Source organism: Xyrauchen texanus, chromosome 37 (assembly GCF_025860055.1).
Source record: "Xyrauchen texanus isolate HMW12.3.18 chromosome 37, RBS_HiC_50CHRs, whole genome shotgun sequence".
Taxonomy (NCBI): Eukaryota; Metazoa; Chordata; class Actinopteri; order Cypriniformes; family Catostomidae; genus Xyrauchen; species Xyrauchen texanus.
This window is the reverse complement of record NC_068312.1, coordinates 25,441,777-25,467,988: the sequence shown is the minus strand read 5'-3', so window position 1 is coordinate 25,467,988 and position 26,212 is coordinate 25,441,777. Positions and strand designations below refer to the sequence as shown.

The window sequence follows — 26,212 nt, the reverse complement described above, 5'->3', positions numbered from 1 at the left end:
ATGGGCTGCAACATGTGTGTGGTGAACAGGCCGGAGGAACAGTATAGGATTATGTTTCAGGTGCGCACATACATCCACACATGAAGTAGATATGAATTTGTATTTTTCCTGGGCTGTGTCTGTATTCATTGCATTTTATTCACAAATAGTTGAGGTCATCTGAGCTTTCGCCGAAAATTAGATAGTTTACCTTAAAGGGAAAATGTTGTTATTATTTACTCATTCTCATGTTTTTTCCAAACCCATGTGACTTTCTTACGTGGAACACAAAGAAGATGTTAGGCAGAATGTTAACCTCAGTCACCATTCATTTTCTTTGCATCTTTTTTTCCATACTATGTAAGTGAACAGTGACTGAGCCTGTCAGACCCTAAAATTATTTTGACATCTTTTGTGTTTCATAGAGGACAACAAAGTTTGACAGGACATGAGTATGAGTAGATGAATGCAGATTTGTTTTTATATAACTAACCCTCTAATAAAAGTTCATGCATTGATTATATTGAAAGGTATTTTTGGTGATGCTGGCTGACCAATTAAATATTGCTAAAAGCCAAAGGACCCTGATCTGGTGCTATTTAGATTTTTTTTGGCAAACACGTCCTCTCAAGATCACTTTAGACATCATCTATTGCACTACATCATTTGTCTGGCCTCTGAAGAACATTCTACTCTGTCTCTTACTGCGCCAAGGCCAGACTGATCTCACAGTTAAATCTGAAATAGTAGGTTGACTAATAAAATCAGTGCTTAGAGAAATTCAAAACACTGCCTCCAGTGGCCAAAGCAGTAAGTTTTGTTGGTCATATAGGAATGTGTCTGCTCAATTTACCGGGTGAAATATCCAAGGTGGGGCACTTAAGTTGTGAAGTGAGTTGTTTTCCAGTTGTACTGCTTTAATACAGCGTTAAGGAATGCATAATTTATAAACTGAACCCCCACAACCCAACTCCCTAACCAAAACCTAACCATGAGTGGAGTAAAAATGTTGTTAGAAGGAAAAATGCAACCTCCGAATCGCACTCCTTACTGATTATGCAAACGCGATTACTTACTGGCTTCAACTCGGAATCCAAATACATGTCTCCCACGCTGTTGATGCAAATTGCTTCCGGTCACATCACAGGGGCAGGTAAAAATGATAGAGATCATGCTTGTCAGTGACTGAGCATAATGTAGCCAATCCTAGGGAACCAGAACTCTCAGAAACAACATGCCAACTTTGCCATGTCAACCTTTTGGTGATTGCAGATCTGCCAGTAAACTGCATGCTAGCTTAATAGGACAGCTTTAAGATGTTTCAAAAAGCTTTTGAATTAAGTTGACTTGGGTTCTTTCAGCAAACAGTCAAATGAATTGTGTTGAAACCACAACCCCCCGAACAGCACAAAGTCTTTCTGCTTAGCATCCTCTGTCAGGGTTCTGCCCTTAGTTTGTCAGAGTCCTGACATGTACGTGTTCTATGTCTGTTGTGTCTGGATTCAGCCACTTCGGTTGGCTTGATTGATAACTCTGTGGCTGAATCCAGGCACTTGTGTTTTGTTTGTGTGAATGCACTTGGGTTTGTGTTTTCTCATTCCCTTGTGCATTCGTGTCTGTCTTCAGTGGTAACCCCACCCTCTAGTTTGCCTTATTATCTGTCTGATTATTAGTTGTTTGTTTTCACTTACCCTCCTTGTATCTCCTTGGTTTCTTCCCTATTTAACCCCATCCTTGTCTTGTGTCAGTTTGTTGTGGGATGTTGCTTGTGTTTATGTCCCCTTGTTAGGTCTCTGACGGTCGTGTTCCCTGTTTAGTGTGGATTCCATTCTGTCATTTCTTGAAATCCATAACAGGTCATGTGGCCACGATTAAAAGCTAGGGTATATTTATACTGCTGGAAAGTGGAGCAGGATGAGAGAAGGGCAGATCTGCTAATAATAAAACCTATCGGGTATATAAAATATATGTGGGTAAGACGGAGAAAAATGCGAAAAGCAAGGTTTATTGTATTCAGAAGAAAAGTACACGTTTACAAAGCAAAACGGATCCTTTGACTAGGCCAAATAAAAACAGCATGCCCCTGAATGCATGGTTTCAGCCTAACAATGAAGACATGGCTATAGTGTAATGTCACCTTGAATAAATTAATCTAGAGGTGAAAATCTGTATTTATGACACCTGCGCAAACAAACTGTTCCTATTGCAAGGTCATGCTCATCAGTGCACTAATATTAACAAATTGTTTGCATTATATTTTCCAGATTATATTTTGCTATGCTGTTGCTAAGGTGTTCTTAATGGTTATTAGCTTGTTGTTTTGGGTGGTTGCTAGGTGGATACTTGCTGGCCCAAGTCAAAAGAGTCTATCTCCATGTCTCTGAGATATGGCTTGGATTCTTCCAATATAATTTGCATGGTAGCTCAACTAAGCATGCAAGTCGACAAGTGAGACAGAAGTGTCAGAAGCACCACAAAATGATGTAGTTGCTTCAGCAATTGCATTTTCTTCTCACATTTACTTTTATGACATGATCAGTTAGGCTAAGTTTTAAGGTTTAGGGTTGGGAGGTATGTTTAGTTGATTTATAACTTGATAGAGCATTAACCTTAAAATCCTTAACTATTTGAGAGAAAATGTATCTCGTTTTCAGCACCACACAGTCGAAATTTCACCTTGGAAATGCCGTAATACGTGTAAGGAACCACGCAAGATAATTTTTAAAAAGATGTCACGTAATTTTCATGAGATAAGTCTGGAAAAAAAAATCAACCCTAAATATGAGCAATAGTGTTATGTAATATGTGGCAGGGCGGAGGGCGGGGCCGGGTCGTGATCCTACGCACCCGGTCCCGTATTAGGCTAACGATCTCTCTCTCCCACACGATACTCTGCAGTCGGCCTTTAAACCTCAGAGGCTTGATTAGCCTAATACGGGACGGGGTGCATAGGATCACGACCCGGCCTCGCCCTCCGCCCTGCCACAATATAAAAGCTTGTTTCAGATATTTGTTTGACAACTATAGAACAATTTTGACCTTATGCACTGCAGATCCCATGGATGAAAAAAAATCATGCTGTGTTTTTACGATTAAACAGTTTAGGGTCTACTTTTTTCTAAACTATTAAACTATAGGACAAAAATACCACCCATTTCAAATGCATTGATGCCTCTCGGTTCCTTCACACTAACATTTAAACTGTACTTGACCAAAGTCCTGTACACAGCTTGAGTTTACAGCTTTGAAGTTTTGTTCAGAGAGTAATTTGCTTTCTCCATAGACCGCGATGTCACGGAAGGATAGGTCGAGCTTTTTCTAATACAAGGCGGATCTCCCACTTGATCTCTTCAATCTCACTTCCATTTCCAGTGCTTCTCTCTGCCTTATCCTTCACTGCCTGAGGCTCTTCAGATAGTTTTACTCCTTATCCAGTTTCAGTCAGAGTCCTTTCTGTGTGAGCCTTTTTTAAAATGCTGCACGCTAATTAAAGGGAAGCCGAAAGACCCCATAACTCCTGCCAAGTCAACTGCACCAACACTAGAAGCCCCCAGATATATTACAAGGAATAGTGAAGCATTTATAATGAAATGTATTCTTAAATCTATAAGCTTGAGAAGGATGTACAAGCTCTTAAAGGGTGACATCACTAGAGGTGTTTTATCTTTAAATAGTTTTCCCTTCCCAGGTTCCAAACCCAAGATGATATTGTTCAAACTGGGCTAAATGCTTATAGCAGACAAAGCTATTATGTACACAGTTAGTTATTCAGACTGATCAACCTGTGGATTCGACAACAACTGGTCAAAAGTTTTGTTACTGAAATCGGTCTGCTCTTACCAAAATTTTAATCACTGCCCCCCAATTGCCAAAGGTGAAAGTTTTGTTGACTGTAAGAGCATGTGAAAGCTTCAGTTTCTGAATGTAAAATATCCACAAGGTGGCGCCAAAAGCGAGTTGCACTTTTAGTTTTAAATAATGTAATACAGTCAACGGGAATGCATATTTGATTAACAATAGTCCCTAACTGAAACCCCAACCCTAAACTTAATCCTCAGTGGAGTAAATATATCATTTTAGATTGAAAATTCAACCTCCGAATCATGCTCACTATACAGTAGTTTGTGTGAACACGATCACTTCCTGGTTCCTATGGGACCAGAACCCTTGTCTATAGGGCTAGAGGGAATTTGATTGAACTTTGGAAGCAACAAGTTTCTCAAGTGATCATGATGAGTTATTTTACCAAGATGAGCAATATTAGGCTACGTTTCATAGTGACACTGGGCTGTTTGTAAAGCAGTGAGAGTCTGGGGAGATAAAAAGACGGTTCACAGAGAGAGGAGAGAGCCAGACAGACCATAGTCTTCGTGTCTGACCCCTGAGAGAGAGAGACGTGTGTTATGTGAAGCTGAAAAATGGACTGTTTATTTGAGTGATGCTGAAAAGCCATCTTATGTTTTGAGTGAAGCTGTACAGCGATTGCTTGTTATTTGTGAATAAAACAGACTCACGTGAACTATGGAAACCGGTTCCCAATCTCTGTCTCCCCAAATCATTTCGGCTCTAAAATCTGATTGGATAAGCAACATTGCAGCATTTATAACATAGCTAATAAATCCACACCTGTAATTGCACATCAATTAGATTCTTTATTAATGCACCATCAACTCATTTATAGTATCACCTACATTTAGGGTAATGAACTACAATACTAATTATACCTTTTAGTGGGGCTCGTTAGGCAAGCATCACTATATTGCTCACACCACGATCAGAAATGAACAAGGGTTCAGGGCAAATGATGCCACTGAAGGTGATAAAAATTACCATAAATGTGGGGCCAAAAAATGCCCCTAATTAATTCCTCTGTTTGTGAAGGGCTTATATAGGGAACAGAATATCAGAGACACTTAGATGTGTAACCGTCAAGCAACCACCCAAAACACAGGGCAACCATATTGAAACATGCTAACTCAGAACTCAGCCAGTCAGAACAACTTCACAACATAGCCCTGGCAACCTCCCACAACACCCTTGCTTTGGGGCAGCACGTTTTGCACATGCAATCACCACTCATATTTTCCTCAGAAAATATCTAAATCTAGTTGTGATTATTATTTTTCAATAAATGTTATTTCTTGTTTTGTAATTATGTAAATGTAATAATGCTGTTGCCACTGTTTTATAAAAACAATAGGCTATTCAAGATGAATGGATGTTCTAACAAAACATGGTAAAACAAAAACATGCACAGTCTCATATAGCTTTTTGTTTCCATCAGTTCTTTCTGTTGAAACACACAGTCCATATCATACAGACTCTCTCAAACACTCACATACACACAAACACCTACATACACACTTTCTCAGCCAGTCTTTTATCAGTGTCACGCTCTGTGTACTATATCTGTGTGAGTGGCATTTGCACTTGTTTCTACTCTCTGGCTGTGCACACAGTAATGAAGAACCGACAGATTCTGACAGGCTTTGTTAGACTCAGGACAAGCCGCTGCAGGCATGAATAATACCATTCATGCTGGATCATATTAGCTGGCTCTGCTGGGAAAATCAACAGCATAGAATTGCTTTCCAAGAACACTATCACATTTGGCTGGGCCATCTTCACGAGATGCTTAGCTGTGCTAATTTCTGTTAAGCTTTAGCCTCATGATGAGTTTTAAATGAGCCTGATTTGCAGAAATCCTGTGAATAAATGCTGTATGTTGAGCCATTCCAAACAAAACCTTTAAGTAAATGCTTTGCCTTTTCTAATCCCGCTTAAACCCCCCCACTACACATCTGATGAGTCTCTCTCTCTCCCTCTCTCAGTCTTTCTGCCTCTACCTAACAAACACCATCAAATTTGTCTCTATGGGATGCTGTTGCCAAGGCAACTGAGGTCATTAAGCAAGACTTATATGCTTTCCCACTGCAACGCACAGGGATGCAATAATGATCATGTAGACTCATACGCACACACATACTCGAATATACATAATCTAAATCAGGCGATTGGAGAAAACATTGATGTAAATAAACATAATCCAACCGTGTGGGGAGATGTTTACCCTCGATGCTGCAGGAGGTCTCTCCAAACATGTAGCAACATGAAAGGAAGAGAGATAAAACAATCTACCCTTCACTTGCTTGAAATATGGATAAAAGAAAAGAAAGAAAATCTAATCCACACTGACATTTCAGGCACAGATAACCTTTAGTTAAAATCTCCTCTGGTTTCAAGTGCAACCTCTGCCCTGCCCTGGCCAGCAGCATTTCAGTAGAATATATTTATGTATATAGATCTTTATTAATGACCTTTTAATGAACTGATGTTCTCAACAATAATGTAAGTAGGTCATTCGAGTTCAATATACAGGCTAGATGTAGAGGTGGAATGTAGAAGTTCTAGCAAAAAGGAGGCGGGAGCAAGGTTGCAGTCCACGTAAGTTTGTACAAGTACTCAATTAACGGTCTTTGTAGTGATCAGCTCCTTGCAACTCTTTCCCCCAGTCTGTCGTTCCCCCGTCCTTTTAAAGCTTTCTCCGCCATCCTAGAGAGGAAATCAGCCGCAACCATCTGCGGCCCCGGCCTGTGGACCACCTTAAATTTGAAGGGCTGAAGTGCCAGGTGCCAACGAGTGATCCATGGGTTGGTATCTTTCATGAGGTGGAGTCACTGAAGCAGGGCGTGATCCAAACAGAGGATGAAGACCCACCCCAGCAGGTAATAGTGGTGGGTTAGGATAGCCCATTTGATTGCCAGGCACTCCTTCTCAATTGTGTTGTACTTTGTCTCCCTCAAAGAGGGCTTACAAATAATGTACATCACAGGCCACTCCACCCCCTCCACCTCCTGCGAGAGCATGGCCCCCAACCCCTTCACTGATGCATCCATCTGCAAAATTAAGGGGAGAGAGAAATTAGGAGCATGTAAAAGCGGCTCACCACAGAGTGCAGATTTCACTCTCGTAAAAGCCTGTTGGCACGCCTCCGTCCACTGGCGCCCCCTTTTTTGTGAGATCGGTCAAAGGGCTGGTGACATGAGAGAAACAAACCTTCGGTAGTAGCCAGCCAGCTCAATAAATTGTCTCACCTTCTTTTTGGTCTTGGGACGTGGGCAGGCCGCTATCACTGCGGTCTTATCAATTTGAGGCTGTACCTGCCCATGACAGCGAGTGAAAGCCCAGATACCATATCTCCACCCATCCAATTGCACACTTTTGTGGGTTTGCCATGAGCCCCGCCAACCACAGTTACCTCAGGAAGGCTCTTAGATGTTGCAGATGTCTCTGCCAGTCGTTACTGTATATAATAATGTCGTCAAAACAGAGCACGCTCCACGTGCTCCACCTCTATCCATTCATAAGAACCTCATAATCAAGATCCCGACTCACCGTATAACCTCAAAAGGCCCTTACCACTTGGCGAGTAATTTCGAGCTCGATGTGGGTAGTAATACAAGTACTTTGTCTCCCAGTGCACATTTCCATAGCCGGGCACCCCTATTATAGAGCCGGCTTTGTCTCTCTTGAGCTTGGAGAAAATTTTCGTGTGACAACCCAACCAGTGTGTGTAGCTTTGCTCGAAGGTCAAGGACATACTGAATTACATTTGTGCTTCTTCCCACACCTCCTGTATGATGTCAAGCACCCCGCGAGGCTGACATACATACAGGAGCTCGAAGGGGGAAAACCCCGTGGAGGCTTGCGGCATCTCTCTGACTGCAAATAATAGGGGTTCCAGCCATTTGTCCCAGTTCCTAGCATCTTTGTGTATGAACTTAAGAATCATATATTTCAGGGTTCAATTAAATCGTTCAACCAGCCCGTCAGTTTGCGGGTGATAAATGCTTGTGCAAATTAATTTAATCCCCAGCATTTTAGTTCCCACATAAATGTTGTGCCTTGATCTGTGAGGATTTCCTTCAGAAATCCCACACGGGAGATAATTTTGAAGAGTATTTCCGCGACACTGTGTGCTGAGATGTTGCGTAAAGGCACTGCTTCCGGATATCGCATTGCATAATCCACTGATATTTGCATGCTGACCTCTCTAATGGCCTGACGAGGTCCATACCAATTCTTTCGAAGGGGGCCTTGATTAATGGTAAGAGGCACAATGGTGCTCTTGGAGTGGCCGTTGGATTCACCAACTGACATTCGCTGCATGCCGCACACCATCTGCACACATCCCCGCAAATGCCCGGCCAATAAAAATGGGTAATTAACTGGAGTGACCCACCATAGGATTATGTTGAGCCGCCTGGAAAAATGTGTTTGTGTCCTACATCACTCGATACAACCGATCCCTAATAATCGAAAAATACTGATATGTGAGGGTGACATCAGGCTGATTACTCTCGATTACTCTCACTTGGTCAAATGCTTGCCTAAGGGTTTCATCACCTGACTGCTTTAGAGGTGGGAGTGCCGGAGGATTCCCCTCCTGCGTCATCCTGAAGCTCGGCCCCGGCTCCGCCTCCTCAGCCATCGCGTTACACTGGAGAGAGCGAGAGATCTGGACTGCTCACCGGCTTCCGGGTAGGCCACCATTGTGGGCTTCGGCCAGCTGGACGGCATCATCCACCGATGTGGATGCATTCATCATTCAGCTCCTTGCAATATTAGGTCTGCGTGACCGGGACTCTCTCACCCAGTCTGTCATTCTGCCGGCCTTTTAAAGCCATCACTGAAATGACACAGGTGTTTAATATCAACAATTACCAGGTGATGGCCCTTGACAGACACAACCACGTCCCGCTCCACAGAGGACTAGTAGAGAGTTTGGAGCTGTTTGGGAACAATTTAAAAAGCACAATTTAGAAGCACAAATTGAGCTGACCTAGTTTACTGCAGCGCACTGAACCTTTGTGAGGACGTTTAGCATTTCTAATACTTTGTATAACTGGGTCAAACTGATTTGAGAGCAGCAGATTCTGAAATTAAAAACACCAAAAAGGCCATAATCAGTCATAATTATTAGGGTAGATTCTAATGGGAAACAGTCCTTTATTTCTACATAATAATTAGTAGTCATCGCAGACAGCCAGTAGAGATGTGATAAACAGCCAGCAACCACAATTTGAAGCTCATATACATTTAAATTAATTACAGTAATACCCATATCCCCCCAGCCCCATCAATCAATCAATCAATCAATCAATCAATCTATCTATCTATCTATCTATCTATCTATCTATCTATCTATCTATCTATCTATCTATCTATCTATCTATCTATCTATCTATCTATCTATCTATCATTCTGTCTGTCTGTCTGTCTGTCTGTCTAATAATATATATATTTTTTTTACTTCTTGTTTTATACCCTTTTCGTGGAAAGTGCTATAATTAATGCAGTGTTTGATAGATCACAGACTCTTGTTAATGAGGTGTCTCACAGTGAGATGATGGGGATCCTTGGGGTGCAGATGTGCACAGCATTATTTGTAGTTGACTGCTTACTCAAGCTCCTTCATTAAAAATGCAATTATTCCTCAGGGGCAGAGTACAGGGGAGAAGGTCAATAGAGGTGTATTACAAGGTAAAGAGGCACAACTGCTGTCTACTGCCACTGAACTGATAATCAGCAACACCCACTGGGTTCTGTGGCCCGCTTAATCATGTAGAAGATATAACAGACATTCCACACTTGTTCCTCTGTGTTTCAGAAACCACTAAAACAAAGGTTTAGAAGTTAAAAAGGGAATGTGTATTACTTGTAAAGTACAGTATGTACTGTGTACAGACTGCTTATTAATATAAAATTGCTTGTAATTTCCCACATGATATTGTGTATATTTTCCAGTAATAATAATTTCAAATGTATCAAGCTAGTGGCACTAAACTCTTTCCATATGAGGCATACATGTGATGTGTGAAAGTATACAAAATATTTTCTACTTGTGAACGTGTTTACCAATATTGCTTTTGCTACATCAACACTCAGAAAGCCATTGTCAGGGGTGGAAATAGTACTGAAAAATCATACTCAAGTAGAAGTACTGTTACTTCCCCAAAAAATTGTGTTAGTAGAGTAAAAGTAGCTGTCCTAAAAACTACTCAAGTAAGAGTAAAAGAGTAGCTCATTTAAAAGTACTCATGAGTAGTGAGTATTGAGTACCGAGTTGCAAAACCTATGCCCCATTATAACGAACACTGTATACCAACTTTTAAAATACATCACTTATCTATAATAAACACTACATGAATCTGATTCCAAAAAATAAAAGGGAGACACGATAACAGAAATGAAAAGATGAAAAAGTTATTCTCAATACACTGATCACCATTTTAAATCATAATGTATGAAACAATTACATTAAAATTAGTTTACGTGTAGGGTCTAAATTTCCCTTAATGCCGACAGAGCATTATTGTTGTGTATAAAACATCTTCAAACAATGCAAGGAATGCAAAAAAATGCTACTAAGCAGGATCACTTGGCACGTCATGTCCTGCACAATAAAGGAGGTAGAGCAGGCATGGGAAATGTTGTTTGGTGCAGGGGCTGGATCATGCTTAAAAATGAATAATTCACCCACAAATGAAAATTCTCTCATCATTTACTCACCCTCGTGCCATCCTGGATGTGTATGACTGTATTTCTTCTGCAGAATACAAATTAAGATTTTTAGAAAAATATCTCAGCTCCTTTGGTCCATACAATTAAAGTGAATCAGTGCTAAAATATTGAAGCTCCACAAATCACATAAATCAGCATAAAAGTAGTCTAATCCATGTGCCTCCAGTGATTTAATCCATGTCTTCAGAAGCAATATGATAGATGTGGTGAGAAACAGATCAATATTTAAATCCATTTTTTTACAATTAATTCTCCTCCCTGCTCAGTCAATCTCCACTTTATCTTTCATTTTCTTCATGTGTTTTTGGTGATTCACATTCTTCATGCATATCACCACCTACTGGGCAGAGAGAATCATTTTTAGCAAAAATTGACTTAAATATTGATCTGTTTCTCACCCACACCTGTCATATCAATTCTAAAGTAATGGATTAAACCACTGGAGTTGTATGTATTACTTTTATGCTGCTTTTATGTGCTTTTTTGAGCATCAACATTTTGGCACCCCTTCACTTACATTGAATGGACCTACAGAGCTGAAATATTCTTCTAAAAATCTTAATTTGTGTTCTGAAGAAAGAAAGATGGCATGAGGGTGAGTAAACAACGAGAGAATTTTCATTTTTGTGTGAATTATTTCTTTAAATAGCATATGGGGGGGCCACATTGTCCTCCTTTTCAGATACAATGTTTTACATTGATTTAGTTCTTGTATCTTTTAAGCCAGAAATATTTGTTTTCTCATGCTAATGCCTGATGCACAATTTTCTGAAGTTTGTGACAGGTGGAATGTTCTGCTGAAGTATTGCTCTACAAAGGTTGATCATTTTCTACTTTTTCATCTTTATGAAGGCTAAGCACAATTATAAATGATTTTAGCATCTCTACTTTCCTGGTAATTTATTATACAAATTAACACTCTCTCTACATCAGGGGTCAGTATAAAAAAAAAAAGGAACAATATATATATATTATTATTAAAAATGTCACTGTTTTATTCTATTACATTAATACTTTCAAAGTTACACAAGTTATTCGGCCAAAAGCAGAGAGTGGTTTTCTCGTTTCCTTGTTAATGTTGTTTGATTAAAGGCCTTTATACGACATAGCCTACTACACGTGCTCAATTCGGTTACATGTACACTTCAAGTATGACATTTTGATGCAAATACGCTTTTTGTCTAACTATTTAAATTCACTTTAGACATAACTGACTGCGTTTACATTAAATCCTCACCAAGATGGGTATTGGTGGAATTATAAAGTGTATTTGATCATTTAGGATGCAAACATTAGCCACCTGTCAATCAAACAGCATGCAGCTCCAGACATAGGAAATAAAAAGTAAATCTTTTATATTTTATCCAGATCTACCAACCAGTGGTGCAATTGCAATCGTGATTGATGTAATGAACACCCCTGTTCTAGATGTAGAATATAGGCTAAATATAGAAAACTACTCAAAGCACTGATCAATGACATCTCTCTTTATAAACATCTAGATAATTTTATTGCCCAGCCCTATTAATAACATTGCATTAATCTCACATTCACCCAATAATCTTAGAGATAGATAGTTAAATTACAGGCTACGTTATAGACACACAGAATCTAGTAAGCAGAAATATAAAATTTAACTCAATATGTTTCTTCAAATTAGCGGCAGGATTAATGATGACATATGGCTTGAGCAAGTTAAACTCACATGACACAGTCAAGCCGTTGTCCTTTTTCACTGCAAAGAGCCCTTTCAGGTGCGGCCGGTAATATTCAGCTGTAAACTGTGCTTGAGGCATTCTCCACAGTTGGCGCCAGATCTGCATCTGTCGATCAAGTTTTTTTTTACGTGTGATTTGACAGGAGTCACAAGACTCTCCCTAGTCAATCATGTTGATGGATAAAAATAAAATCAGGACAGGGAAGTAGCGAACACAGATGGTGGGAAAATAGTGCAGTAAAAGTACAGTTACAGTACTTAAAATGTACTTAAGTAAAAGTATACCATTTTTAAACTACTTAAAAAAGTAAAATTCTTGGGGAAAAGTAGTTAATTACAGTAAAGTGAGGATTTGTAATTTGTTACTTTACACCCCTGGCCATTGTGTATTAAGCCACACACAAGATCAATAATGAGCCACACATAATAAAAAATAAAATTATATTTTGGGCATTAAAACAGAAGAATGGGTTAAAAGTCCTTTCAGTAGTATTAACCTTGTATTGATTGTGGGTTCTATTCACCTAAATCACCTCTCATCTGTCGCTCCTAAGGTCTGACAAAGGGCAAGAATGACGTTTTCGTTGAGTGAGTGAAACATATGCATAATGGCCCAGATGTAGAAATCAATGTATGTTTATCTCATAGCTAAAGACACACAACTTAGTTTCATTTTCTTTCTTGTGTTGACGAAGTACGTGCTAAAAAACAGGAAGTTGGGACTTTGGGAAAGGACTCACAAAGGTACCAGTCTGAAGTACCACAACATTTTATATTAACAATAAACATACTTACCCAGGTGCACATTAAACAAGCATATACAGTACTTTGCTACAAATGTCTTTATATATACATCAAAGCAAGGTTGCTAAAAAACTAACTCTGTATTAACCAGTTATATCTTGCTTATATGTACAACACTGCAATTTTTTTTCTTTTCAAAGTTGTTAATGATGCCATGTGTAATGTCAGTCTTCTCTTTGTTTTTCTCCCCAGAAGGGAAATACTATGCGTCCAATTCATGCAGAAGTAAAGGTAAGTAGCCTATAACACTTTGATTTGTGTTTCTGACTTATTACAGGAGTATAATTCAACAATCATTGTTATCACTGAGAATAGTTGAACTGAAAGCTGTTTCTTCTCATTCCAAATACGAGTTCTGTGATTGGATGTGATGATGAAGAGCTCATGCTTGTCTTGCACTTGCCATTTTTGCTTGGTTGCAATATTACTTCTTACAAAGGAGAAGCATAACTACTGTACACCCATCCTTGAATTTTGCCTATTGGTGTATGTATCTTTCCACTCTCCCTCTCTCATTCTTCTCCTATCTTTCTCCCTCTTTCCCTACCACATTCTCTCTATTCATAGTACAACTTCAGCTCTTAAAGTGATTGTTCACCCAAACATTTTAATTCTCTCATCATTTACTCACACTCATGCTATCCCAGATGTGTATGGCTTTGATTTTATTTTTACAGTAAAGAGATTTTTGGAAGAACATCACTGCTCTGTAGGTCCACACAATGCAAGTGAATGGTGGCCAGAATCTCCAAAAATCACATAAAGTCAGTATAAAAGTAAAACATAAGGCTCAAGTTTAATATTTATGTAATTTTTTACTATAAATATCTACTTTCACTTTATTTCCCACAGTCTTCTTTTTTTATTTTTTGGTGATCCACATTATTTGTGCATATCGCCACCTACTGGTCAAGGCTGGTCAAAGGTGGAGATTTATAGTAAAAAAGGACTTAAATATTTCTGGCTCTCACCCACACTTATCATATCTCTTCAGAAGATATGGATTTAAACACTGGAGTCTTATGAATTTATTTAATTCTGTCTTTATGTGATTTTTGGAGATTAAAATGTCTGGCCACCATTCACTTTCATTGTGTGGAACTACAGGGCAGAGATATTCTTCTTTAAATATTAATTTGTGTTCTGCAGGAGAAAGAAAGACATACACATCAGGGACGGCATGAGGGTGAGCAAATGAGGAGTTATTTTAATTACGGCAGATTAACCAAGGTCCATTGACATTTATCTTATTTGCTAACTTTACCTTCCCTATTTTCTCTTATCTGCAGCTGAAAGGCAGAAGAACATCTCATTTGTCCCAGGATAAGGATGGGCAGCCTCGTGATCCTTTGCTTCTTCAGGTGGTACATAAGGGTCACAGGAGGAGATTGGGTGCTGTTGCTGGCACGGCCCGGCTCATGGCTATCACAGACTGCATGGACAGTGCATCCCAGACCGACATCAGCTTCCAGAACATTCTGAGTGGGGACATAGGGACTTACCCAAACAGTGGATCACCCATGCCACCACCCTCACCTCCACTCACCCAGCTGGTGGAGCCATACCTGCTCAATGACCTGTAAGATTCATCTTTGGCCTCTAAATAGGTTCTCATTCCCATTACAATACTCTCTACTCTGCTGAAAGGACAAGCTAAGACCAGCATGTTTTTTCAGTGTTGGTTCATGCTGGTTAACACTGGTTTGATGCTAATCTATCTGTTGAACCAACGCAGCCATGCAAAACTTGGTGCCGGTGAAGCTATTCGACCAGAATGGTCTTTCCAGGTTGACCAAGGAAGTCTTGCTGGTTAAGCTAAGAATCCTGGTGGGGGCCACCCCATACAAGGGACACCTGCATCCAAAGCACAACATATTCTGGTGACCAGCATTGCTGGTCTTTTCAGCAGGATGTGTAGGTCTTTGGGAATGGACCAATTTAACATAAACTGAAAATATGCTGATGAAATATCTGTCTTTTGCAGTTGTTCTCTAGGGCAGGAATATGGAGATCCAAATGACTACTTCAGTGCCACTAACCATGAGGTAGATCAACAAGAAGAGTTGGAATATGAGGTTGGAACAACAACAAACCATTATATACAAATATACCACCGCAAGTGTCAACAATGAGCTGTTGATATATTTTAAACGGATCATTCAACTATAAATTAAATCTTAGGTTGTTCTGATTTCATGTAACTTTTATGAGGAAGATGTAAAGTCACATGACCAGAGCCATTTTTGTTTAATAAAATTATGTAAAAATCTGTCAGAATACAGATACAATGACTATATCTGGTATAAATAATGTTAAATAATTCATTTATTTACACAATTGTTCTGGTTCACATAAATCTTGCTCAAAGGAGATACAAACATGTCAGTGGACACAATTGTGACTTTGAGGAATACACTGAGACTCTTTTTAAATTAGCAACAGGTTAATTCATATTATAACAAATTTAGAATTTGAATTGTATTGTTCCATTAAATGAAGTATAAGCACTTTGAATGTTTAATTATGTTGCTTTATTATTTTCAACATTGAGTTTTGTTTTGGCCAACCCACTGAGCAATTTCTAACAGTAATTTCTCACAGGTTACAAATAAGATAAAGCATAAACACTTTCATCTTTAAAAATAAAAAAAATAAAAGAGTTTTCCAAGGAGTAAAATACATGCACTCTCATAGCTGAGATTTTTTTTAAAAACATAACCAGTAGCACAGACACATAACCACAACCCACAACATCTCAAACATTTTGTTTGGCTGGCTTTCTGTGTTGGTGCTTCTTTAAAACAGAGAGTTTAATCTCTGCCCCATAAGCAGCTCTTTCTCTTTGTCTCTGTCAGGAAGTGGAGCTGTATAAGTCGAGTCAGCAGGCTAAACTGGGTCTAACAGTCTGTTACCGCACGGACGATGAGGAGGACCATGGCATCTACATCGGGGAGGCGAGTGACCTCATGGGGGCTGGTTATTTTAGTGCTCAACACAACTGCATATCTTCAAGTTAATAAGTTATATATAATTAAATATGTAATATTCTTTGTTCTAAGGTAAATCCACACAGTATAGCAGCAAAAGATGGAAGAATCAGAAAGGGTGACAGAATATTGCAGGTATGTGATAAATATATATACTGTATATGTTTTTGTGTGTGTGTGCTATATAGTGCTTCATACAACAGTTAGTTTCGCTCCATTATCTAATCGAAAAAATTTAATTCCAATTGTGCTGTTATTTTGTATAACATTTTGCATCACTACATAGAATACATCTGTGTTCTCTACATATCATTTCAATTTTAAATAAAATTTTGCTGGCAGAGCAAAATAATAAATTATACAACTGGGCATTTTGTGTCGTCCCATACAGAAATATGATATTTGGCCAAATATTAACATAAAATTTTAAAAACATGGAAGTATGCAAACAATGAGAGTCAGTATGTGTTTTATATACACTATATATCCATACATCAAACTTCTGTATGGATTAGGGGCTTTATTTTCGTAAGCGATTGGCGCAGTGCTATGCGCATTGACTATGCACCATGTCTTATCCAAATTTTTTAAGAGACTGCCAACTCTTAGCATGATTTTCGTACCAGCATATTTCCTCCTGTGATTATTAATCTGTGAAAGACTGCTATCTTAGTCTGCATGAGCTGCGTGCTTTTAAGTGAATGTGTGAAGAACTCCAAACTCCACATAATCATGCATGCTGTGTGCTATATGAGATGACAGAGCAGAGCACTAATCCACTGTGAAACACGCAGCCCTTGCAAACTATATATTTATATAATTAAATCACAGCATTTGCACTTAAATTATCACACTGAACTGTTTATCCAGACAAGTGAATCTACCGTCAAAAACACATATAAAAATAAAAGCTGTTTTTAAAATAAAAGCTAGACGCCTGAATTTAAAGAAATTGTGACAGAAATATCTTACAACAGTTGAGTAAAATGCAATCGTGACTGTAGAAATAAATAATAATAATAATGATGATGATTATTATTATTAATAATAATCATCATAATAATTAAGCAATATATCAGAAGCAAGACTGCCAAATAATAAATAAATATTTGGTCCAATTAGTCCAATAAGGAGCATGTCACTGTCATAAAACTATGTCCGACATTCAACAAGAATAAATTTAATGTGCAAAAGAAATTAAGTCCATATTTTCTATTCTTCTAATTCATTGCATACAGCCCATTGGCATTTACCATCTACTAACTTCTTATGAATGTTATCAGTGCTTGACAGGGAACGGTATAATAGGATGTAGATGGTGGGTGCAATAACTGGAGAAGAACCTCTGAATAAAACTGCACTTGACTCAGCCTATTGATTTCGCCATCCCACTTGCATCTAGACTTAGTGCATGTTTGCATAAAAATACATAATGTCATATCACACAGTTATGTGTTTAAGACGTAGTGCTCTTAAAATCGGGCTCTTATGTCAGTCACTCTATATTACCTTCTTGTTCATAGAAGCACACCTTTTCTACTTTTTTAAAAATAGAAACTGACAATTTTAAGCAACATTTCTCTTGCAATCAAAACAAGCATTATTGCAGCCAAGTGTATGGTGACATCATCATTTTGTCATTCTGTTAATCTGGGATACAGGCCGAGGGATTCATAGTGACAAACAGCCTATAAATAGATTATTAATGTGACTTTTAAGACGGAACAAAAAATTACCCTGGAGTATAATTACAGAAAAGCAAACACAAAGTGTCAGGTTTCCATTGTCTCAACAAGTTCTCAGTTTATTCTGGTTTCTGATGTGACATTGACATGTCCCTTACTGAGAAACTCAATTTGGTGAGCAAACAAAGCATGACCTGATAATGATATTGGGTTATTTGACTGTGAGTGAGAAGTTTTTATGATATTTTGGGGAAAAGAACTGTTGTGATGTGTTTAAACATAAGTTTAATAAGAACACTGAGAATAATGCCTCTGTCTGTCCAATATTAGATAAATGGTATGGAGGTTCAGAACAGAGAGGAAGCCGTGGCCATTCTGACCCAAGAGGACAGCACCAACTTCTCATTACTGCTGGCCAGACCAGAGATAGAGGTAAAGATCAAGATAAGTTCAAAATATAACTAAGAACTCAATTAAGTCACCTGAGCTTTGAAAGTGCAATCTTCATGCAATCAAACTGTCCTCTACAGTAGACACATAAAAGCACAAACGCATGATTAAGCATGTACACACACATGTAGACAAAAAAGCTTTTTAAGGGCACATGCAAAGTTAATGGACCCACTCCATCCCCAATGACAGCATATCCTGAAATGAATGGCTTATTTTGCTGAAGGAAGAGAAACAGAACTCTCACATCACTCAGTGTATCAATCATGTGATCACTCTTAAGTGATGGACATCAAGGATTTGTGGCAGTTCCATTAGCACAATTCCACAAGGAGATGAAGAGAAAGCATAAGATAAAAGCTGCTTTACAGAACAGAAGAAGTGCACCATTAGAAAGAAATACAGAAAGGAGAGTGAGGGAGAAGACCAAGAAAGTATGGAAGACATGAAAGAGGAAATGAAGAGGTACAAACAAGGTGCATTAGGTAGGGCGTAATAGGGATGGGAAAGGTTTTTTCCTTATTCAGCTCTTTCTGAGGTGTCAAGGGCAAACTAAAACATCTAGATACATAGCATCACAAATAATATGGTTGTGCACAGGCATATTCACGGTTTGTGCATACATAAGAATGTTGTGAAAAAGCAAATTCACATCTGCTTATTTCTAGGCACAAAATGATCTGTTCGGTTCAGTTCCTCAGTAGTTACAGTATACAGCAGAATTTGTTAAAACCTTAAAGGTGAAGTGTGTAATTTCTGCACCATTGCATCACCAAACAGAAATGCAAAAATAATGACTGTTTTCAAGCAAGTTTCCTGAATACTATCCCATTGAGAAGTCAAACAGACTGTCCAAACTCACTGCCATTGGTCGAGCTTATGTAGCTGTATCGGGCTAGTCGGGATGCTCATATTGGGGGAATCAATCGACAAATGGCATACTTATAGTTGTCTCTGCATAATAAACTGGAATAGGAGAAAGTATTTTTATTGTAAAAAATATTCAGTTCACCATTAAATAGCCAGTTGAACAAAGTCCAAAAGGGTTCAGTTATGTAGCTAAGTTATGTCTATGGGAGCAAATTAATATTTCATGTGATATTTAATAACATTTCAATGACATTTTTCTCTTGCACCGCTCATTTAGAAACTGTTTATGCTGTATCTATGGCTGTGAGATGGAGTGTTTTGAATTTATGACTGTGTAATGTGTCAATTTTGCTACAAAGTCTAGGCAATCAATGGAGATATTGAAAAATTGGCTGTTGGTTATTGTATGCAGCCAGCAAATATCATCTATCATGAGCATAGCCGTCAGCTAATGAAAAAAACAGGGAGCAAATCACCCTACCAGCAACATCAAATGATTAATGAAGAACTGAAGACTAAAGACAAGGGGAGCTGCCAAACCAGGAGAGGAATAGATAGAAAATGAAGGAGAGATTGAGAAAGAGAAAAAGTGTGTGTATGTGAAAGAGATTAAAGGTTTACTAAATCAGAAGGAGATGAAGACACACACAGAGAGGGATTGAGAGATGCTTAAGGAATGCCACAGACTGATTCTGACTAAAAATCTGAGATACAATCAAGTGATATTGCAAATGATTCCTGGTTCAAAAACATAGACAAAGATACTCAGGAAATAAAGATAAATAAATAAATAAATCTGTATCTGCATGATTAAGTAACTGTTTATAGACTGTTAATTAATAGACTGCTGCATAAGGCACTTTGGTTAGAAAGTATTTGACTAGAATATAAATATATTGTTAAACTTATGCCTGAACAAAGCTTTGGCAAAAAATTATATATTTCCATTCACATCCAATCACATACTCTGGTGTGTATTGTGTGTGTGTGTATATACACACACACACACACATTCATTCATTGATCACTCCGCTCCAGCTCCACTCCAGGTTGTCCATTTCCCGCTCCTCGCTCGCTCCGCGCTCCTGGATGAGAAACCCCGCTCCGTGTACGCTCCATGGCAAAATTAGCCCCTAAATACCTCTCCACTGTAATAAATGTATTTCAGTATGCTTTTTAATAGCACAACATTCCATGTAGAAGGTGTATTAAATGAAAAATAAATACACATAGATGAAAAGCAACAATTTGTTTTATTAGGACACTAACATTAGCCCAAGACTAAAATAAATAATTTTATAGTTTACTTTTGAAACATATGGGCAGAATTATCTGGGTTTGATCAATTAAATAAATTGCTAGATGTAAAAAAACGTAACAAAAAAACATTAAATAAAAAATATAAATTACCAAACGATTTCTTTTTATAAATGACCAGAACAAAAACAAAACATTAAATTAAACCAAATTAGTAAATTACCAAATACATTTTTTTTAAAAAAATATAATTGCATAATTATTTTCTATCTATATCGATCCGTCTATAGCCCTATAATTCTGTGAACGAAAAAAATTAACGGTTCTCAGGAACTGCTACACTTAAAAAAAAAAAAAAAAATCAAAATTAGATAAGACTGTCAAAATGATATGTCTAATGCAGAGTTCACTTTTATAATTAGCCTACTAGCGTTTGAATTTTTTAAGATTTTAAAATTTCCTCTATTCGCATTTGCTGATCTTCTTCATCTGCAAATGTATAACGCTTAAATTAGACTTCATCACTAAAATAAAGATGGCAATCGATTAAAGTCAAACTACACAATATTAACATGTTGATTAGATCAGTTGGTGTTTTACGACGTTAAAAGTTCAATTCTATTTAATGCGGGACATAATAGCCTATAGTTAAGATTGAGATGAATTAGAATGATGATATGATTATTCAGTATATTTAATAGGGGATATCTGTATTACTGACCTTTAGATTTTCTCTACATGTGAACGGATTATCTTCGTGTTTTTTGGACACATCTTTTAGGATTTCACAAAAAATCTTTGATCGTGGCAATCACCTCCCCACTCGTGTTCTCCTTCGCCATCCCATCATTAATTTTCAATATATGCCAGTTGACGCAAGAATAAAGAGACAAGACACAAGCATGTAGTTAAGTCGAGCTTTACAGCAAGCTTAACTCAATAATAGCGTGAAAACAGAAAGTGAATGTAACCTTCATGCTGGAGGTCGAATTTTACCAAGTGCTGCTAGATTTTAAATGAGTATTTTTATATCACATTCTTTCTGGTTATATCAAAAATTCCATCTTTCCTTCATGCCGATAGTGTTTAACACTGCTGGTGAATCATTGCAGTGGTTAACAGGTGTTTTGCCCGTGATGGAGCGTTAGTGGAACGAGAAAACAATGATGCTTCCCGCTCCTCCTTTAGGTCAAATCATGCCGCTCATGTGCAAGTCAAATTTTGCTTTTTTAAAAATGGCCAAAAAGAAACACATTTCTCCTGAGATTCATCAGTCTATTGTTTTTAAAAGGTAAAAACAGCTTTTCCATCCATTACTATTTTAAAAGAAGAAATCAAACTGGATTTAACCAGAACAGATAGAGAATTGGATATCCCAGATGCACAAACTACAAGAGCATCAAAGAATCTAGTTTGAGAAACAGCCTCCTAACATATTCTAAACTAGCATCTTCAATAAACAGTACATGCCAAACACCTGCTCTGATGCAAGTAGAGAATTCTTAGATAAACAGAAAGTCAGCATTTATTCAGATAGAAAGTATTTATTTTAATTCTAGATCAATTTAATGTATCCTCGGTGAACAGAAGCATCGGCTTCTTTAAAAAACAAAAAATGTCTTTATTGTACTAACAATATATTATGCAAGTTCTCTTATGTAAAATCTAATCGAATAGCTTTATGGGGTTCATGTTACATAGGCCTACCATACAATATGTTTTTTTAGCATTCAAATGTGGTGTTAATACTTTATATAGGGGTATGATAATGCTTTACATATTGAAAAAAGTATCTTCATTTTTGGAGGCGTACATTTCCATTGTATATCTACATTGCCATCTAGTGTTAAAATGTATTACTGCATGTATTCTCTCATACACTGATGAGGCTTTCATGCTTCTTTTTCTCTTCCCTTTCCCTTTCCTCTTTCTTAAAATTATAATATCCTGACCACTTGACCAGCTACTCAATCTAACAAAGTGTGGGGTCTTCATCTGATGCCATCATGCATAATTTATTCTGAAGAACTGAAAACTTGTGTGACTTTCTTTTCTTAGTGGAACACAAACAGAGAAGAATGTTAGCCTCAGTCACCGTTCACTTCATTGCATCTTTTTTTTAATACAATGAAAGTGAATGGTGACTGAAACTCTCAGTCCCTAACATTTGGCCTAACATCTCCTTTTGTGTTCCATGAAATAAAAAGTCATACAGGTTTGGGATGACACAAGTGAGAGTAAATTATGATAAATATATTGGTTTTTGGATGTACTTATCCTTTAACTTTGTCTCTCCCATAGTCAGACACTCATTTGGATCCAGAGGAACTCGATTGTGAATTACCTGCAGAAATGAGCACAGAAAGCCTTAATACCTCCCCCCTGTCTGGCCTTTACCATTTGAGCCAACAGAGAACCCAAGCGAGCATTCCTGAGGAAGCCTCACATCGGGAGACTCCCATGCTCAGCCTAGCCACCCTCAGCAACAGTCAGGAGCTTGACAGTGGTGTGGGCCGCACTGACGAGAGCACAAAGAACGAAGAGTCGTCCGAGCATGATATTCTTCTGGGTGAAGAGCAGACCAGCACCTCCAACACAAACGCCACCAACACGCCCGGCAGCTTGCGCAAGTTCAGGCCAGGCCGGAAAGGGGGAAGTGACACTCCTTCCCCGCTGTTTCCTTTCAGAGAGCTGTACCTCAGCACCGACTCACTGGATTGTGGAAGTGTTGTTGGAGGTTACCTTCACGACCCTGTCAGCGGGATGATGATGCCTGGCCTGACAGAGGAGGAATGCAAGAGGTACAAGCAACTTCTAGAAATCAAGTCTCGCTACGAGAAGAGGATGAAGAGTGTGAAGAATGTGCAACAGAACGAAGGAGGAACACAAGAGGAAGATGAGGTTGTAGAGGAGAAGGCTCTTGATGAAAACAGTAATGAGAACCTCATGATGCCAAATCCACACGAAATGGCGCTTTTGGAAGAGGAAATGAGGCACCTTGAGTTTAAGTGTCGCAATATTCTGCGGGCACAGAAGATGCAGCAGTTAAGAGAGCGCTGTTTGAAAGCCTGGCTAATGGAGGAAGAAACATCTGGACGAGTATCCGCTGAACCACAGGGATCTCCGCAGCATGAGTTGTCTGACATCAATGAACTGCCTGAGAAGGAACGATCAGACAAGGACAGCACTAGCGCTTACAACACTGGGGGAGAGAGCTGCAAGAGCACACCAATGGTAAGTGAACATCGACTTCCTGTTTCTCAAATGAACGAGTCAACAAGCCCTCTACCTAGTAGACACAGGGACCAACCAAACTGGAGTGAAAGAAGACGAGCAAGCCTCAACAATTCTTATTCACCTACAAGCTACAAGAAGTTTCACACAAACACTGCTATAAACCAGAATTTCCACTCACTTTCAAAAGATGGCTCTGTCCGACGCTTACAAGAGGGCATGACGCAAGTCTGCAATTCAAGGGCAAGTAATCATGACAGAAATGGTGGTCATAGTGCAGAGTCCAGTCCTTACTTCACCCGACGCAGAAATTCCAATTGCCTCACTCCAGAACGGCACCGGAGTTGCATGCATCTGGGATCCTCGCTTTCCGAAAGCTCTGGACCCCTGGATAGAGCTGTGGAGGGAGAAAGTGAGGCCCCAATTGGTGGTAGTGATCATGAGGGCCCCATGATCCTGCCTCATCCAATTCCAGTGAAGTTCTCTCTGGCCTTACCTCTGCTACTTCCTCCTGCCTCACCACACATGGAATGGAAAGTGAAGATCAGGAGCGATGGGACCCGCTACGTGGCCAAACGTCCAGTCCGAGATCGACTCTTAAAGGCTCGCGCAATGAAGATCCGAGAAGAACGTAGTGGAATGACTACCGATGATGATGCCATGAGTGAAATGAAGATGGGACGCTACTGGAGCAAAGAAGAGCGGAAGCAACAGCTGCTGAGGGCTCGTGAGCAGCGAAGACGCAGAGAGTTTATGATGCAGAGCCGCATAGAGTATCTGCGAGATCGGGGGCTGGATGCAGGGAGGGATAGCCAGTCGGAGACAGGCCAGACACCAGCCTCCATTCTGGAGATCAGCCATAAAAAAAGCTCAAAGAAACGCAACCGACGCATACTGGACAACTGGATCACCATCCAAGAGCTACTATCCCATGGCTCTCGCTCTCCAGATGGGACGAAGGTGTACAATCCTTTATTGTCTGTTACCACAGTCTGAGAGGAAAGAATGGATCAATTATCAACTTAAAGGAATAGATCACCCCAAAATTACATTTGGTTTTTGGTAACACACCTCATGTTGTTTCAAATCTGTATGAATTGTTCATGGAACACAAAGAAGATGCAGAATTTTCCTGTGAATTTTTCTTGAATAGTTAACAACTTTGTCATCTTGACACTTTCTAACATGGCTGAGCAAAATCATGCAACTACAGGTCCTTCTCAAAAAATTAGCATATTGTGATAAAGTTCATTATTTTCCATAATGTAATGATAAAAATTAAACTTTCATATATTTTAGATTCATGGCACACCAACTGAAATATTTCAGGTCTTTTATTGTTTTAATACTGATGATTTTGGCATACAGCTCATGAAAACCCAAAATTCCTATCTCAAAAAATTAGCATATCATGAAAAGGGTCTCTAAACGAGCTATTAACCTAATCATCTGAATCAACTAATTAACTCTAAACACCTGCAAAAGATTCCTGAGGCTTTTAAAAACTCCCAGCCTGTTTCATTACTCAAAACCGCAATCATGGCTAAGACTGCCGACCTGACTGCTGTCCAGAAGGCCATCATTGACACCCTCAAGCAAGAGGGTAAGACACAGAAAGAAATTTCTGAACAAATAGGCTGTTCCCAGAGTGCTGTATCAAGGCACCTCAGTGGGAAGTCTGTGGGAAGGAAAAAGTGTGGCAAAAAACGCTGCACAACGAGAAGAGGTGACCGGACCCTGAGGAAGATTGTGGAGAAGGACCGATTCCAGACCTTGGGGGACCTGCGGAAGCAGTGGACTGAGTCTGGAGTAGAAACATCCAGAGCCACCGTGCACAGGCGTGTGCAGGAAATGGGCTACAGGTGCCGCATTCACCAGGTCAAGCCACTTTTGAACCAGTGGCTACAGAGACGCAGCACTGGACTGTTGCTCAGTGGTCCAAAGTACTTTTTTCGGATGAAAGCAAATTTTGCATGTCATTCGGAAATCAAGGTGCCAGAGTCTGGAGGAAGACTGGGGAGAAGGAAATGCCAAAATGCCTGAAGTCCAGTGTCAAGTACCCACAGTCAGTGATGGTCTGGGGTGCCATGTCAGCTGCTGGTGTTGGTCCACTGTGTTTTATCAAGGGCAGGGTCAATGCAGTTAGCTATCAGGAGATTTTGGAGCACTTCATGCTTCCATCTGCTGAAAAGCTTTATGGAGATGAAGATTTCATTTTTCAGCACGACCTGGCACCTGCTCACAGTGCCAAAACCACTGGTAAATGGTTTACTGACCATGGTATTACTGTGCTCAATTGGCCTGCCAACTCTCCTGACCTGAACCCCATAGAGAATCTGTGGGATATTGTGAAGAGAAAGTTGAGAGACGCAAGACCCAACACTCTGGATGAGCTTAAGGCCGCTATCGAAGCATCCTGGGCCTCCATAACACCTCAGCAGTGCCACAGGCTGATTGCCTCCATGCCACGCCGCATTGAAGCAGTCATTTCTGCAAAAGGATTCCCGACCAAGTATTGCGTGCATAACTGAACATAATTATTTGAAGGTTGATTTTTTTTTTTGTATTAAAAACACTTCTTTTATTGGTCGGATGAAATATGCTAATTTTTGAGATAGGAATTTTGGGTTTTCATGAGCTGTATG

The 26,212-nt window shown here is 39.1% G+C and overlaps 1 protein-coding gene across 1 annotated transcript; it reads left to right on the top strand.

The window, feature by feature from the left end:
• Positions 1-24,743, top strand: LOC127630812 (PDZ domain-containing protein 4-like). The gene is made up of 8 exons (XM_052108608.1): positions 1-60; positions 13,277-13,315; positions 14,374-14,663; positions 15,069-15,159; positions 15,940-16,038; positions 16,144-16,206; positions 18,087-18,188; positions 22,635-24,743. The coding sequence occupies exons 1-8, from the start codon at positions 1-3 to the stop codon at positions 24,561-24,563; spliced, it is 2,673 nt and encodes an 890-aa protein (XP_051964568.1). The 3' UTR covers positions 24,564-24,743.
• The last annotated feature ends 1,469 nt before the right edge of the window (positions 24,744-26,212 follow it).

Bases quoted from the DNA above. Each gene is read 5' to 3' on its own strand.
- LOC127630812 (XM_052108608.1), top strand. From the start codon at position 1: ATGGGCTGCAACATGTGTGTGGTGAACAGGCCGGAGGAACAGTATAGG. The intron at 13,316-14,373 runs GTAAGTAGCCTA...TCTTATCTGCAG, and splicing joins CAATTCATGCAGAAGTAAAG to CTGAAAGGCAGAAGAACATC. The intron at 18,189-22,634 runs GTAAAGATCAAG...TCTCTCCCATAG, and splicing joins TGGCCAGACCAGAGATAGAG to TCAGACACTCATTTGGATCC.